At 38.6% G+C, this 13,546-nt stretch overlaps 4 protein-coding genes across 4 annotated transcripts; 2 read left to right on the top strand and 2 right to left on the bottom strand.

Moving 5' to 3' along the window:
* Positions 1 to 1,619: 1,619 nt before the first annotated feature.
* Positions 1,620 to 3,425, top strand: CBG14966 (the record flags this gene model as incomplete). The annotated part of the gene is made up of 7 exons (XM_045243088.1): positions 1,620 to 1,811; positions 1,884 to 2,093; positions 2,139 to 2,295; positions 2,337 to 2,557; positions 2,600 to 2,968; positions 3,011 to 3,211; positions 3,258 to 3,425. 7 exons carry the CDS (start codon positions 1,620 to 1,622, stop codon positions 3,423 to 3,425), a joined length of 1,518 nt encoding a protein of 505 aa, XP_045095581.1.
* A 1,213-nt stretch (positions 3,426 to 4,638) lies between these two features.
* CBG14967 lies at positions 4,639 to 7,704 on the top strand (the record flags this gene model as incomplete). The annotated part of the gene is made up of 11 exons (XM_045243095.1): positions 4,639 to 4,688; positions 4,737 to 4,884; positions 4,929 to 5,057; positions 5,135 to 5,247; positions 5,295 to 5,433; positions 5,484 to 6,008; positions 6,056 to 6,623; positions 6,668 to 6,957; positions 7,006 to 7,414; positions 7,500 to 7,607; positions 7,658 to 7,704. The coding sequence occupies 11 exons, from the start codon at positions 4,639 to 4,641 to the stop codon at positions 7,702 to 7,704; spliced, it is 2,526 nt and encodes an 841-aa protein (XP_045095582.1).
* Positions 7,705 to 8,097: 393 nt separating this feature from the next.
* CBG14968 lies at positions 8,098 to 8,515 on the bottom strand (the record flags this gene model as incomplete). The annotated part of the gene is made up of 4 exons (XM_002639098.2): positions 8,098 to 8,163; positions 8,208 to 8,277; positions 8,327 to 8,442; positions 8,498 to 8,515. The coding sequence occupies 4 exons, from the start codon at positions 8,513 to 8,515 to the stop codon at positions 8,098 to 8,100; spliced, it is 270 nt and encodes an 89-aa protein (XP_002639144.2).
* A 3,658-nt stretch (positions 8,516 to 12,173) lies between these two features.
* CBG25214 lies at positions 12,174 to 12,242 on the bottom strand (the record flags this gene model as incomplete). Its single annotated transcript, XM_045243105.1, has 1 exon — positions 12,174 to 12,242. The coding sequence occupies one exon, from the start codon at positions 12,240 to 12,242 to the stop codon at positions 12,174 to 12,176; it is 69 nt and encodes a 22-aa protein (XP_045099612.1).
* Positions 12,243 to 13,546: the final 1,304 nt, after the last annotated feature.

The following is a 13,546-nucleotide window of genomic DNA, read 5'->3' on the forward strand; positions in this document are numbered from 1 at the left end:
TTTCGTTTCCAATAAAACTGAGTCGTATATATTTTATAAGTTTTCTGAAGAAAAAAGTCACTAATTTCAAGAAAAATGCAAGCGCGCCCCATGGCTAACAGCGTTCCAATTAGCTAATTCGACTCCGACACAGTTCGACTCCGACACAGTTTGAATTTCGATTGTCGTTTGGTAGAAGTTGTCGATGGTCTTTTGACCTGAAATAGAAAAAATCTGTTATTTTCATTATGATTTTTACTCAACATGTTACCGTATTTCCTCTAATAGAAGCCCACCAAAGCAGTCAACTTTGAACCTAATTATCTCGTTTCCTGTGAAAGATAGCAAATATCTGTCAACTGATAAAATATTGGTGATATTACGATAAATAATTTATCAATTGATAAATGTGTGATATCTATCATAGGAATCGAGATAATTGAGCTTGAGCTCAAAGTTAATGGCTTGAGTGGGCTTCTATTAGAGGAAATACTGTAATCTCAATAACTTGCAGTCTCATGTTTAGGTAAACTTTTGAGAATACGTGAAGAATGGCCTATCTAAACACTTTCAAAAAATTCGGAATTTAAAGGAAGAATGTTCACCTCCTTATCAGCGATTTTTTCGAATTCCGAGAATGACGACGTTGTGATGAGTTGCCGATCCCCTAGCTTACTGGAAAACGTTTGGTTATAATATGAATTGAATTTTCATGATTTTATACATGTCCCAGCTCTCTGAAGTTTTGAGATGGATGAACACTTGAAGAAATTAAGAAAAAGAAAATAGAAAAGTGGTGAAAAACGAAGCTGCCACAGCAGTCATAAAAAAGATTGCGAAAAAACCGCTAAGTTTTTTTTCGCCGCGGATACATTATAGATCTATTATAGGTTCTATCGCGAAGGCGTTCGCGATAGGTCTATTATGAACTCTGTGTTTTCGCGATTGGTCTGAAATCAAACGCGGTATGAATAAATCTTCGTGATAGACAAGTTGCGAATCACCTGTGCTATGGGTGCCGACAATCATCTTGGAAGAGTTCTTTTATGTACCTCTTATGTACCCAGCGCGGCCTGTCAGAGACGCGGAGGAGACTGCCAGCAGCGAGGGGCGTGAGAGAGCGAAGAGAGAGAGAGTGTGTGTGTGTGTGCAAATATGTTTTGTTCGCCTCTTCCCACACGCGCTGTCAGTTATCTCAATTCCTGTGAAAGATATCAAAATTTTGTGAACTGATAAAATTTTTTGATATTATGATAAACAATTTATCAGTTGACAAAATTTTGATATCTTTAACAGGAATCGAAATAATTGAGCTCAAAGTTGACGGTTTCGGTCGGCTTTTTTAGAAGAAATAGGATTACATAAACTAGAATTACAAAGAAGGTGCTTTCAGCTTCCGAATGATATAGACCTAATTAGTATGAAATGGTATTTAGAAAAAAGGTGATTATGAAAAAAAACCACGTGGCCTGCATTGATGGCTGGGAACCGCCTGAAACTAGGACAAGATCTTGGTTAAGATCAGAATAAAAAAAGAAATAAAAAACTGGACCGTGTCGTCCAAAAAAAGCATAATCCCGGTTTCGGTGTCGTTATTCCCCGACAGAAGGATCCTTGGAACGTAGTTAAGTTACATTACGATGAACAGTGAGTATTCAAAAGTCCGAAGTATACGACGACCTGTATCCTTAGGCAAACGATCGCAAAGAAGTACACGAACGAAAAAGAAGAAGGGCGGTGATGAGGAGAAAACTCAGGGTGCAACCAAAAAGTCACTCTTCTCTCATCGTGCCAAAAACGAGACGAATCCGGAAGAGACGGAAGCTTTTGCGGTATAGATTGAAATCTGTCAAAAAACACTTTGGAGATTTCACACAGTTTGAATATTTAAAAATCATTTTAAGAACATTTGCCGTTGTCTGATTGAACACCGTTGGTATCATGGTGTAATGCCACGTGGAGAAATCAGCACTCTTCTCGAAGACGAAGGCGACTTCTGTGTTCGGAAAACAACTGAAAGAGGAAAACCCATCGTTTGCATCTCGGTGAAATGTCAAAAGGAAGTTCGCCACTTTCCCTTGGTTTTTGAAAACGGTCAATGGACCTTGAAAAATGTACAAGAGACATTTTGATCCATTCTTTTAAGTATATAACTTCAGCTTATCAAAACTCGCCGTTTCTACGAAGTCGTTGAACTTCTGAATGCCCTGGTTACCGAGAAAATTGCTTTGTCAGGTGCTATTCTGGTTCGTGCGGTTCCTCGTCCAGACTACTATATCCCGCATAGCGATATTTCGCTCATTTGCAAACTCGGAGGTATTTATGTCAGAATGGATTACTGTAGTTCTTATTTGTAGAGGGAGCATTTGGAGAAGTTTGGAAAGGATCCTTGAAACGCCATGAAGACGGAAAGGCAAAAAAAGCTGAAGAGAAGTCAGCGGCACCATCGTCTGCGGCACCGTCGTCTGCAGGATCTGCTCTATCGGGTAATTCCGAGAAAGGCAAGTCCCGACTTTATGTGGCTGTGAAGAAGATGAAAGGAAATGCAACGAAGGCAATGACTGAGGAATTCGTTATGGTAAAAAATGAGTTTTTTATTCGTTAAGCAATTTGTTTGCAGGAGGCAAAACTGATGCGTCAATTGGTTCATCCAAACATCGTAACGGTCTACGGAGTTGCACCATCTGAAGAGCCTCTTATGATTGTTCTGGAATTGGCTGGAAATGGATGTTTGAAGTCATATGTTGCTAAATACCAGTGCCCACCGGATCAACTCCTACAATTCACAGCTGATGCTGCTCGTGGAATGGCCTATTTATCATCTAAGCTTGTCATTCATCGTGATTTAGCAGCTCGAAACCTTCTACTCGGGACATTTGTCGAAGTGAAAATCTCGGATTTCGGGTTGTCTTCTTCTGGAAAAACTGAAATCAAGGTCAAGCAGATGAAGGTTCCGATTCGTTGGCTCGCTCCGGAAACTCTTGAAGAGGTATAATTAGGTACCGAGCAAGGATTGATATATTATTTTCAGGGAGTGTTCTCCACGAAAACTGATGTTTGGGCATACGCTGTAACCCTTTGGGAAATCTTTACTCGTTGTCAAACTGATCCATATCCAGGTCTCACTAACCAACAAGCTAAAGACTTGATTAGAGGTGATGCACTTCCAATGAATCCACCAGAAGGTACTCCACCAATTGTGGCTAAGATTATGGAGGATTGTTTCAATAAGGTAAGGACAAATATTTCCTATTTCTAATCAACTGAGTAAAGTTCAGAATCCTGATGATCGTCCGTCTTTTGCTGCTATTCTTAAACGCCTCCGTCCAGATGAAGACGTCTCTGCCTACGAGCCAAAGGATCAATCTGTTACCAGTCCAGTCAAAAGAGCAAATGCTCCTTCCGCTGAACAGTCGGCTCGTAGTAAGAGACCTTCTCGAAAATAATTTTTTGTATAACTGAATAAAGTCTTGTCTCGGAATCCTTTAAATTTATCATTTATAAACACACATCAGCTCAATCTACTATTGAAATGTATTTTCATCAGTTGTTATTATCAGAGTCTGTAAAGATTCCAAGAAAAATAGCTCTGGAAAATCTGCAAGTTCTGAAATCGGACCGGACTGGAAGACCCCTTTTTCAATGAATTTTAGTCTACTATGAAAAAAACTTTATTGTCAGTCAGATTAAAATTATTTGAAAATGAAAAGGATTACTGTAGGGAGAATTTCGCGAAAATGAAAAGGATTACTGTAGATAAAATTTTTTCGAAAATTTAAAGGATTACTGTAGATAAAAATACTCGAAAATGAAAAAGATTACTGTAGGGGAAACTTTGGAAGTGAAAAGGAGAGCACACCAACTGGGAGGAAAACAAAAAGTGGGAAGAACCATCTGGGAGGAAAATTGGGCGGCGCCGGGGGCGGAGCCTAATTTGCAACCCTGGCACGGCTTTGCCGCTGGTGTGCTCTCGTGAAAAGGATTACTGTAGTGGAAAATTGTTCGAAAAATAAAAAGATTACTGTAGGGAGAATTTTCCAAATTGAAAAGAATTACTGTAGGGGAAATTTTATGAAGGTGAAAATGATCGCCCGTTTCCGGCAATTTTTTCGATTTAGAAAACATTTTGATTTCCGCCTATTTTGTACGTTTTCAACACGAAAGTTGTCGAAGAGCAATTGTAATAGAGAAACTTCCAGGTGACGGTGGTTTTCGTTGTGGGGATCGTTGGCCCCTCCCACAAGCTTTTCATATCCACAGCTCTCATTTTCTCATGCAAGCATAATATGATTACCGTACTATGAATTACTGTATGAAGTGAATTACTGTATAAAAACCCAAATTAAAAAAATAAAGATTTGAGTTTTTGCTTTTGATTTATGTGACGGCTTAGTTTTTGCACGATTTTGTTCTAACCGATTTCATACGGCCGTAGGTCAAATTCAAAGAATAAGAAGACCTCTGTGTGGCGCTAATTTTCTGATGTACGCAATATGTCGTCAGAGTGTACATGCTCCGCAATGTTTTTTATTTTATTTTTAAAGCTATTTTTTGTTGTTTGCATATGTTGCTGAAACTCATCTCGCTATATATTTGTACTGAAAAAAAATTTTGTCGGACCATCTTTTTCAATTTATAACGAAATTGCAGGGTATTCCGATGGCCGATTCACACGGTTTGCAGTCGCCAGATGTGGTTGTGGAGAAATAGTAAAGGAGCAATAAACCATGAAGATTTCAATAAGATTTTTTTTTCAGTTTGATATCAAGTGAAAACTCTACTATTGGATTCGAAATCGGAAACAATGTGACCGTACAGTTGAGCGAGCCATCGGATGTTGACAACGGGAGAGAACGGGATTCGTCAAATATTCAAACGAAAGTTATCATGGATCACAAAGGAGATGTTTGTCGAGGAATACGTTTTTTCAATACTTCGGGTGTTTTCAGATTCAACACTTGCGTGGGGGTATTCTTTCTTCACATGGATCTGTTGTCGGTTTCCGCTCAATACACGAGGCTGTCGGGGAATCACTGAACTTGATCAATTTGCAAACAAAAGATAGACACCGTTTCAAAGTATGTGAATCTATGACTCTGTTTTATTTCTTTCAGAAAATTGAGGCAGTAAATTTACCAACGAAATTTATTTCCAGGACTTCTCGCACCGCACAGTCGATCTGGCTTTTGCCCACCATCACCCATTCCTTGCTGTTCTCAATGCAGATCTCTCACTGCATATTTTCGAAGTTTCAGAAAAATGCGTAGTGTACGTTTTGTCTTCAATAGAGTATACTTTTGAAATTTGAAATTCAGGAAGAAGTACCTATCTATAGGGAACTGGCCAGCCCATCCGTCTCACCCAAACGATGGCCAACCTCGTCTTTCCTGGTGTCCATACGTTCACGGCGAAGATGAAGATGATGAGGCTACACATTTAGTAGCTGTTTATATGGTTTATACTCTTTTTATTTTTGAAAAAAACGAACTCAATACCTCTTTTAGGGATGTCATTTGCACATTGTCAATGTGGGAGTTTTGAAAGATTCCGGACTAGGCGACGAAATCGACTTTGATGATGCTAAGAATGAGGACGGAGGGATCTTTTCGCATTCCTTCAGCAACCAGGCTGAAAACAAAAAATTCCGCATTGCTGCCGTCTGCATTTCGCCTGATTCTACAGCTGTCGCAGTGGCGACAACAGAGGGACCCGTTCAGTTTTATACGTTCAGTGATGTAGGAAACACACTCACTTTCGCGCACAGTTTTGAGCCGAGAGGGTTCACAAAGAATGGATTTATTGCTGATCTCATTTTTCTCGATGATCTAACTTCCAATAGAACCGGCAATCAATTCTGGCGGTCGTGTGTTGTTGTTTCGGATGACGGCCACAAAGTTGCATTGTATGAATGTCAGGGCTGGAAATGCCTTGGGCGAATTAGTTTTGAAACAACACGAACTATCAACAAATTCGTCAGTATTTCTGATCTCTCTGCTAATTGTGTTAATCTTCTTGATGTGGATGGAATGGTAATTTTCAGTTTTATGGTTTTCCGATTTTAAAAACTTAATTTCAGAATATGTTCACTATTGAGATTATGAACTCGAATAGAATGGATGTACCGCCTCGTTTCGTTGGAATTACTCAAACGTCTTTCTGTCATTCAATTTTCTCAATTTCTCCACTCTCATCAAACACGTTCGAGTCTTCTGAGGATTCGGGAGATGATCTTTTCAATAATGGTAGTAACGATGAAGATTCGGGTGATGGTTCAGATGCCAGCGAATCGGGCGAAACGAGACTGAAGCACATCAAGACCAAGAAGCATTTCGTTGCAATGGGCAAACGCAGCATGTTAGAGTTGCAGCTCACTCTGAAGCAACATATTCCGTCTCCAATCGGATCTACTGTGGAGTCTTCAGATAAAGAACCGAGCCCGTCAGTGTATATAGATACTGATCAAGAGCCACACGAATCCACCTCACTGCAAGGCCTTCTGATGCAAAGAGTACAACCAACTGCCGGACTTGATCTCGAAACAGTTAATAGAAAATTAGACACTGTCATCACAACTCTAGCTCGAATGGAAGCTGAAAGGAAAGAAGGAACGGAAATTATGGTTCAAAAAATCATCACTTCTCTCGGTAATTTCTCATCTCGAGCCAGCCACAATCTAACAAAGTTTCAGATGAGAATATGCGAATGAGGGAAGGGTATATGCTCAATCGTATTGAGCAACTTTGTGAAAACGGACGTCTTGACACTATTGCTGCCATTCGTTCTGGTATCGCCAGTCTCAATGAACAAATTTCGGGTGCAGTGCGAACAAATGGTGCAGAGACAGCGGAATACATTAGTCAACGCGTCGGAAGTTCGGCTAGGAATGCCCTCACAGATTGCATTCTTCCATCTTTCGAACGAAGCTGCGAAGTTCTTTTCGAAAGACTGAATGAACATTTTAGACATGGAATTAACGAGGTATAGATTATAGCAAGGACGTTCAATAATTATTTAAACGTTTTGCAGTATCTCGCAACCACTACTCAGATGATTCAAGGAAGTGCTATAGCTTCCGCCCAAATGGCTGCACAGCAACAGCAGCAAAAAACCGAAATGGATCGTATTGCCCTTCTTCAGATGATCGAAACGAATCCAGAAGGAGCTATTGAAGCAGCGCTTAACAAGGCGAATGAGCCACTTCTAGAGTTCATTTGCTCCAAAATCAACCCGGAAACTCTCATTATTCCTGGAAACACAAAATTGAGCCAGAGTTGTCTACTATCTCTCGTTCAACAATTCAATGTGTCGCTGCACAGAGAAAGAGACCTCAAATTCCGTTGGATGGAGCTGATTATTCCAGAAATCGATTTGAGCTGCCCGGATATTGCCCACGTTGTACAACCCGTCGCTCAAAAGCTTCTCATGTCCCTTCAAGGTGATTATTTTGTGTAGAAAACAAACAAGCATTTCGAACTAACACGAGCTAAGACATTTAAATTATTAAATGTATCGAATTTCAGAGTTGATTGAGAGCACCCAAGATGAACAAGCACGTCGCTATATTCGTCTGCTTTACCAAATTACGCGATCTTCGCTTCTCCAGCCTCTAACTCCATCCCAGAGAACTTGTAAGTTTTGACAATCACAGGTTTCATGTTCTTCTAGAAAACGTTTACAGCTGCGTCCGTGCTTTCCAAGTTCCTTCAAGATCATTCCCAACAATAATCGGCCGACGACTTATATGCCTTACTCTAATTTCTGCCCTGTCCCAGTTTACTTTTCAAAATCTCAAACTCCCCCGTTTTACCTTTTCATCCCCGTTTCCGAATTTGAGACAAAAATGCTCATAGAAAATTGATTGAGAATATTTCAGATAGTTATTTGTATAACAACTTATAGTGAACTACTTTGACAAAGCTCAACTTGAAACGTAAGCAATGCATATGTTTGTGAATAGAACCGAATCACAATTAACCCACTTCTACTCGAAGTTTCTAATTTATTATTGCTTCAATTCATCCTATATATGAACACATAAACTGTACTTATGAGTGGCTTATCGCAAACATGAAAATATATATCCTGAGGAATAGAAACAATATGTACATATAGGGTGCTTCAATCACTGTAGAGCTTAGTCTCGTTGTTCTTCTCAGCCGATAAGATTACATTCCGTAATCTCGCCTAAAGACTAAATTTGATCAGTTTTGGAGAATGGAGAAACTCACAATAACCACATTGATCTCTTCCAACTTGCGCTGCTCGTGAGCTCTTTCATCAGCAGTTATTGCATTATTTCTGAAACTTTCAAATGTTTGTATGCAGTGTTAGGAACAAGGAAACATACAAAGAGTAAAGAAATATTTCATGAATCTGCTCGTATCTTGTCAGAATTCTATAATTTAGCCTCAGAAAATCGTGGTACAGGTTCTTCTCCCGGAGGTGTCGTTCATCTCTGATAGGCTGGAAATTTCAAACAAAATATTTAGAAACAAAAGATTTTCATATCGAGACTCACATCTGCTTCAGCGTTCATTTCTCCTAGTTCATATTCGTACAAGAGACAAAGATCTGAAAAGATGAGATAATTAAACCAAGTGAATATGAATATGGAAAACAACGATAATAACTTGTTCAATGACACAAATTGACCTTATTTGCAATCTCTTCTTACAATTAGAAAAAGAAATTTAAAAATGCTCTTTGAGGCAGCTATTCAAGCAAAGAGATGTGCTCTCCGTGCACCTAAAAACAAGATTAAGCCATTCGAAGTTAGAATAGCTCAATTTGATTTGATTCTAGAAGGTAATTCAATGGTGGGAATCAGGTGACATTGAGCACGAAGAAGAGGGTTTGGCAGAGAGAAAAAGAGGAAAAATTTTGGAGTGAAATGGAAAAGAACGGAAGGAATTAGAAATTAGAGAAAACCCCGAATAAACAAATGTGGGAATAATACATCGTACATAATTATTAATATTGGAATAGAGAGGGCTCAGTCTGCCTTCTGATGAATCGGGTTGATTTTAAACAAAAATGCTAGGAGGAAACTGTTTAATTCTGTTTGGCTAAAAAGAAGAAACGCGTCTTTGCTGATCTAATCCAAAAATTTCTTGTTTATATTCACGAAAATACGGAATAAACCATCGTTGGGCAAGAGTTCAGTAAAGGAGTTAGAGAGATTTACTGAAAATGTTCTTAAAAAAGGGAAGATGCAGCAGCACAAGGTTGGAGAGAATATGTAAAGCAAATTAAAGAAAAAAGAAACTACAAATCCTGGTGCTGCTGAACTTTCCATGTTCTCACAACTCCCTCACAATGAACATAATTTTACACAACGCATAATTGGTCATGCGGAAGACGGATAGAACAACGCATACGCGGAAGGAATAGAGAAGAGGAACAGAGAAGGAAGGTGAGGGCTACATCTGGCTACCGAGCAAGATAAGCTTCTCATTATTACATACTCGAAGACGAGCTCAAAACGGGCCATGTCAGGCCCTGCCGTAGTTTCATCAGGATCAATATTTTTCGACCAACTAACTAAATGGGATATGATAGTACTCAACGAGTACTACAAAATGATACTATATGGACAACTCTATCTCATCTATGAACAAAGTTACGAGCAATAAAACTGGTTTTTTTTCTCTATCACATCTGATTTAGTTGGTCAAAAAATGCTCAAGAGCCCGTTTTGGAACCGTTTTCAAGTTTGCATTTTAATAGAACGCCACCTCTAGCTTATACAACTTTGAGCCAATTTATTTCAGTTTCTATATCAAATATATCAAAAATTGGTCAACTGATAAAACGCTTTTGATACTATGATAAACATTTTATCAGTAGACCACTTTTTGATATCTTTTACAAGAAATGAGATATGTCGGTTCAAAGTTGAAAGTAAGAGAGTGGCGTTCTATTAGAGCGTTTACGGTATCTTATCCGTGTTTTCGGCACCTAATCGGATCTCTAAAAAAGGATAGTTTGAAACTAGTACTGTTTAACTTAAATACCGTAAACACTCTAATAGAAGGCCGCCCTAACCACCAACATTGACCTCAATTATCTCAGCTCCTGTGAAAGGTATCAAAAAGTTCTCATCTGACAAAATGTTTATCATAATATCAAAAACATTTTATCAGTTGACAACTTTTGATATATTTCATAAGAATCAGGATAAATTGGCTAAAAGTAGGCGGTTCGGGTGGTCTTCTATTAGAGTGTTTACGGTATGTTCAAAATAAAGAAATTTGTTGTTTATAAAGTTGAAGAGACATACTAATATTTACTTATCCACTAGTGAAAAGAAGCCAGTTAGAAGGTGTTGATAAGAGTTTTTAGCAGAATTGTAACGGGCCGGGCCGGGCTTTTTCCGGAATTTCGGAGGCCCGGCCCGAGCCCGGCCCGGCCCGGCGGGCCCGTCATTTCACTAGTTTCGAAATTTTCAAAAAACACATAAGGGGGGACCCTTATGTGATTTTTTTCGACCAAAAAAATTTTTTTCGGGTTTTTCGATCTTTTTTGATCAGACAGACAAACAATCCGAAATACGAGAAAAAAAAATGGAAAAAATTATATTGAGAGCTCAAAATTTGGCTCAGAAATACAGAATTTTTGACACCGGGCCCGGGCCTTGAAAATTTCGTCAGACCCGACCCGGCCCGGAATTTTACAAGTATGGTTTTTAGGAGTTGTTTGTTAGAATCAGCCAATTCACGCAACGTATAAAAATTGTAACAACAATGATATGGTTCTCTGAAGCTCCGGTTACGGTAGCTACTGTAGATGACTGTATTTTCCAAAAAAAAACGTCTGCAAAAATTGTTCAAAGAACTCGAACTGGTTGAGGAAACGAATATGGCTCTTAGCCTTTTTTCAACGACGACAGTTTTCGAACTACTATGGTATGCTGGTGAGCTTCAATGAGAAGGGTCGTGGCAAAGTTTTAGGCCGATTGAAAAACAAAATAATTGGGAGCGAGAGAATTGAATCTTAGGGAGATATATAGTGAGAGAGGCATAGAACAATTTTAAAATTAAGAAGACAAATTTCCAGCTGACACGCCACTTCTCAATAGAGTGCTACAGTAGAACCCTGTGAACGATGTAAACAAGAACAAACATTATTTTGGAATCCGTCTGGTTGGATCAAAAATTTTAGGAAATTCTGTGATTCTGAACTTTTCTGGAATTCCGAAACTCTGAAATCTTCAAATTCTGAAATTTCCTGGAGTTCCGAAATTCTGAAATTCTGAATATCGTGCTAAATGTCATGAAATTCTGAAATTCTGTAATTCATAAATTCAAAAGTTCAGAAATTCAGAAATCCAGAAATTCAATATTCTGAATTTCCGAATTTTTGAATTTCTGAAATTCTCCAAACTTTCTAGAACAATTTAATTACATTTTTTCTGTTTTTCTGCCTACTCAAAGAGTTGTTTCTAGTTTTTTAGGTTTTCTATGAATGACAAAATAGACGACGAAAGGAAAATAATTCACTGAAATTCTGTTAACACTGATGAAATATCGGCATCTACAACCCGATGCGGAGGATCATTAAAAGACACAAAACCGAGTGATTTATGAGTGTATCGATTTGATAAAAAGTGTATTATCAGATTCTCAGAACAGACTATACTACAGTAACCTTTTTGATATAAAAACTGAAAGTTACTTTTGAAAGTAATAGGGGTCTCAACGCATTTTCTAATATTTTGAAAGTTTCAAAAAACCATATTCTCCAGACAAACTGGTTTCCACAATAAATTTTTTCGAGATTTTATGGAATTCCATCAAAAGTTGGAAGAATCAAAAATTATTCAGAAAAAGGTTTCGAATAAATTGTATGAAGGAACATAAAAATGACCAAATATTTTATAAAAGTGGTTCCAGGCAAACAAGCGCAATATCAATTAAAGTGCTGAATCGGTTGAACAAAATTACAGAAAAGGAGGAATCCAGAAAAAATTTCATCAACAACAACATTGAATGTGTAGAATTGGAAGTGGGGAATGGTAGATGGTAAAAAACAAAAACAAAGCAATTCGAATACACATTCGAAATATCGAAAAAATAGAGAAAGAAAGAAAGAAATGAAGCGAATGTGTTCTTTGGAACACTGTTCTCTACGGAACATGGAGTGCATTTTGTCCAATTTTTCGTTTTTCCTCTCGTTCTGTGTCTACTCCTTTACGCCTATCTCTCATCTTTTTTCTGCTCATCTCTGATCTTTCGATTTGTTGGCTTTTCGTGATGGGTGGTCATTCTATTATTACACACTTTATATAATAAATTGGCTTGTAATAGTGGGATCGAAACATTATGAAAACATCAACTTGCCAAAATTGATTACTTGAAATGTTCTACAAACTACAGTATTCCAGGATTTTTTTAATTCCAAATGTATTTAGTTTCGGTTTTCGTAACGGTGCTCAGCAAATAATGCGCTGTACGGGTGGTAGTGGTCGATTTTTGTCGGTTTCTCAAGTTCTCTTTTTCGAGAAAAACCCTTTCATCGACGACCTCTATTGATCCTGGATTATCAGATGTTTTACAATATATTACTGTTGGTCAAATAAAAATTTGAATTTGAAAAATCTTCTCATAGGAATTGTGTAATTGGTCATTCCTCTCTGAAATTTGAGGTGACATGTTTTCCTGCAACCGTTCTCATATGATCTCATACAAATACAAATGTTTTAATACTTGCAAGCATGCCTCTTTTTTTTTGTGTTTCTCAATACTCGATCCATGTTCCCCAGTGAACAATAGTGATGGTTGTTTTTTCTACATAGCTGCCCTCTCAACCCCAATTATTCACTCTTATTGCGAAACAGCCTTCTCTTTTCCGCTTCTTCCATTCGAGTCCATGAGTTCGGCGGTTCAGGGGCTCCTGCGGCGGTGCGCGGACAGCATTCTCGCGCATTGTGAATGTCTGTGTCTTCTCCAAAATACCCGATATTTTTCATTTGCCCCATCTACGCGTTGTTGTCTGTGTTTCGCGGTTCTCGCGCACGAGAGGCGAAACCAAACCGGCGACCATCAAAATGGCGGCCAGTCTCTCCCTTTAGCCCCAATAGGCCGCTCTTTCGCTTAGCTCCAATTGAAACCAATTGTTTTCTTGAGTCTTGTGCACTTCTAAAAGGCAAATCTGGCGCCCGGACAACAGCTGTGACCGCATCTGCTGACCCTTCTTCATTCATTTTTCATCGAAATCGTCAAGACGAGTCCTATGGGCAAAGAGCGATTTCCTTCTCCCTTTCCATCATCATTCTCATTTCCTTCTTTTTGATAGGAAGGAGAAAAAATCAAATTTGAACTCTGTGAAAATTCTATAGTTTTTGTTTTATGTTTCTCGTAGTTGTAGTTTCATATTTTATGGTGATCAGAATATATCGAAAATCCCGCGTAATAGGGTGTGCAATATAATTCTACCGTATAAATACCGTAATCATAAGCAGGAGAGCACACCAACTGGGAGGAAAACAAAAAGTGGGAAGAACCATCTGGGAGGAAAAATGGGCGGAGCCGGGGGCGGAGCCTAATTTGCAACCCTGGCACGGTTTTGC

This window comes from Caenorhabditis briggsae (genome assembly GCF_000004555.2).
Source record: "Caenorhabditis briggsae complete genome, chrI, whole genome shotgun sequence".
Lineage (NCBI taxonomy): Eukaryota > Metazoa > Nematoda > Chromadorea > Rhabditida > Rhabditidae > Caenorhabditis > Caenorhabditis briggsae.